Consider the following 1,643-nt stretch of genomic DNA (forward strand, 5'->3'; position numbering starts at 1 on the left):
ATGCATGGTATATTTATATTCATATATATATATATATATATATACATACATATACATGTTTATATTTTCATTTTTATGTGTAGATATACGTATACACACATATACACACACATATATATATATACATATATATATATATATCTATTGACATATATAAATATTATGTCTATAAGTATTTGTATGCATATATATGTATATATGAATACGTTTGATACTGTAACATTTTGATTCGTATGAATATTTATTTGATTGCTGAAGATTCTCTAATTTTTACTAAGTTGGCTTCGTTGTAGTTGCGAAGAATATTATGTATCAAGAACATTGGGAGTTCATTGCAACTGAGAGAGGTATTCAACTACCTCGTCCATAGTCCATCGTAAGACAGGGTCTAATTCACACATATTCTCTAACAACATCCTAATATTGTCATCGACAGCTGCCCATACTTCATATGATCCAAGTATATTTTCACGCAAGTAATTTCTAAATCCGGAATCCCGCTGACTCGCAACGGCGAAGGGTATCTGTGACGTGATCATAGAATAGAATGTGATCCCCATTGCCCAAACATCCGTCTTCAGTAAATCCAAGGGTACTCTGTCCACACTGTCTGGGCTATTTATACGCCTTTCGATAGCCGTTACTAATTCGGGTGCCATATACGGAAGAGTTCCACTCTTGAGATTGTTAGCTGGTTCAGTTATAAATTGACTCTCTCCAAAGTCGAGTATTTTAGCCTGTCCATCTTCAGTGCTTAAGGATATGTTGTCTGACTTTATGTCTCGATGAGCAATACCTTTACTGTGGATATGTGAGAGCCCCCCAGCCAACTGCTCAGCGAGGCTTATGAACTCATCCCGATCAAATCCTTGGTCTCGGCTAGCAAGAATATCTACAAGATCACCACCGTCACAGCATTCCATAACCAAACAGACTTCACGGGTTCTGTGGTTGTATAGCTTTTCGTATGTGGTAACTACGTTGGGATGATCGCCGATGGCTTTACCAACAATATATTCTTTGACTCTTTGGTTAGTAAATCTATCCATATCCATACGCTTTAGCGCAACATCTTGACAGTATTTGGTGTCGTACGCCTTAGAAACCACAGCGGTAGATCCCTCTTGGAGAGGCTTTTCGTTAACAAAGCGTCTCGGTGATTTAAAAAGATTTAGCTCTGATTGAGTTATTGATTTCGTAAGATCTCTTCTATTCACTGCGGCGTGTTGTAAGGTAGCGATCGCGGTCATGGTGACTGTTCTAAGGGTTATATGTACGAACACTTGAATTCTATTTTTATTTCCTGTAGTTGTAATGAAATTAACTGTCTCTTGTCGCTAATTTATATAGAAAGAGAAAAGTAGAATATCTATGTAAATATATATGTTTCTGTGCCGCAACATTTTTCTTTTTTTGGTATAATATTTAGAGTTTTTATTTTGGGGGGGGGGGGGTGAGGAAGGAGGACTGACTGGTTGACTGGGTGAGGCGTCAGCAGTCGGGCGTGTGATTTTGTGACTCACGGACTGCCACTGTCTGTCAGCCTTGAGAACGGAGGCCCCTGACAGGCTGACAGAGTGAAAGTATTATTTGCTGTAAACACTCCGCCAGTCCGCAGTCCGCCCCTCCTTCAGGGCATTCCT

The 1,643-nt window shown here is 39.1% G+C and overlaps 1 protein-coding gene across 1 annotated transcript; it reads right to left on the reverse strand.

Annotated features, from left to right (window-relative positions):
* Positions 1 to 206: 206 nt before the first annotated feature.
* SARC_11305 (CAMK protein kinase) lies at positions 207 to 1,398 on the reverse strand. The gene has a single exon (XM_014294609.1). The coding sequence runs from the start codon at positions 1,248 to 1,250 to the stop codon at positions 330 to 332; it is 921 nt and encodes a 306-aa protein (XP_014150084.1). The 5' UTR covers positions 1,251 to 1,398; the 3' UTR covers positions 207 to 329.
* Positions 1,399 to 1,643: the final 245 nt, after the last annotated feature.

Source organism: Sphaeroforma arctica (genome assembly GCF_001186125.1).
Source record: "Sphaeroforma arctica JP610 unplaced genomic scaffold supercont1.1618, whole genome shotgun sequence".
NCBI lineage: Eukaryota > Ichthyosporea > Ichthyophonida > Sphaeroforma > Sphaeroforma arctica.

Excerpts from the sequence above, each read along its gene's own strand:
- SARC_11305 (XM_014294609.1), bottom strand. The coding sequence starts at position 1,250 with ATGACCGCGATCGCTACCTTACAACACGCCGCAGTGAATAGAAGAGAT.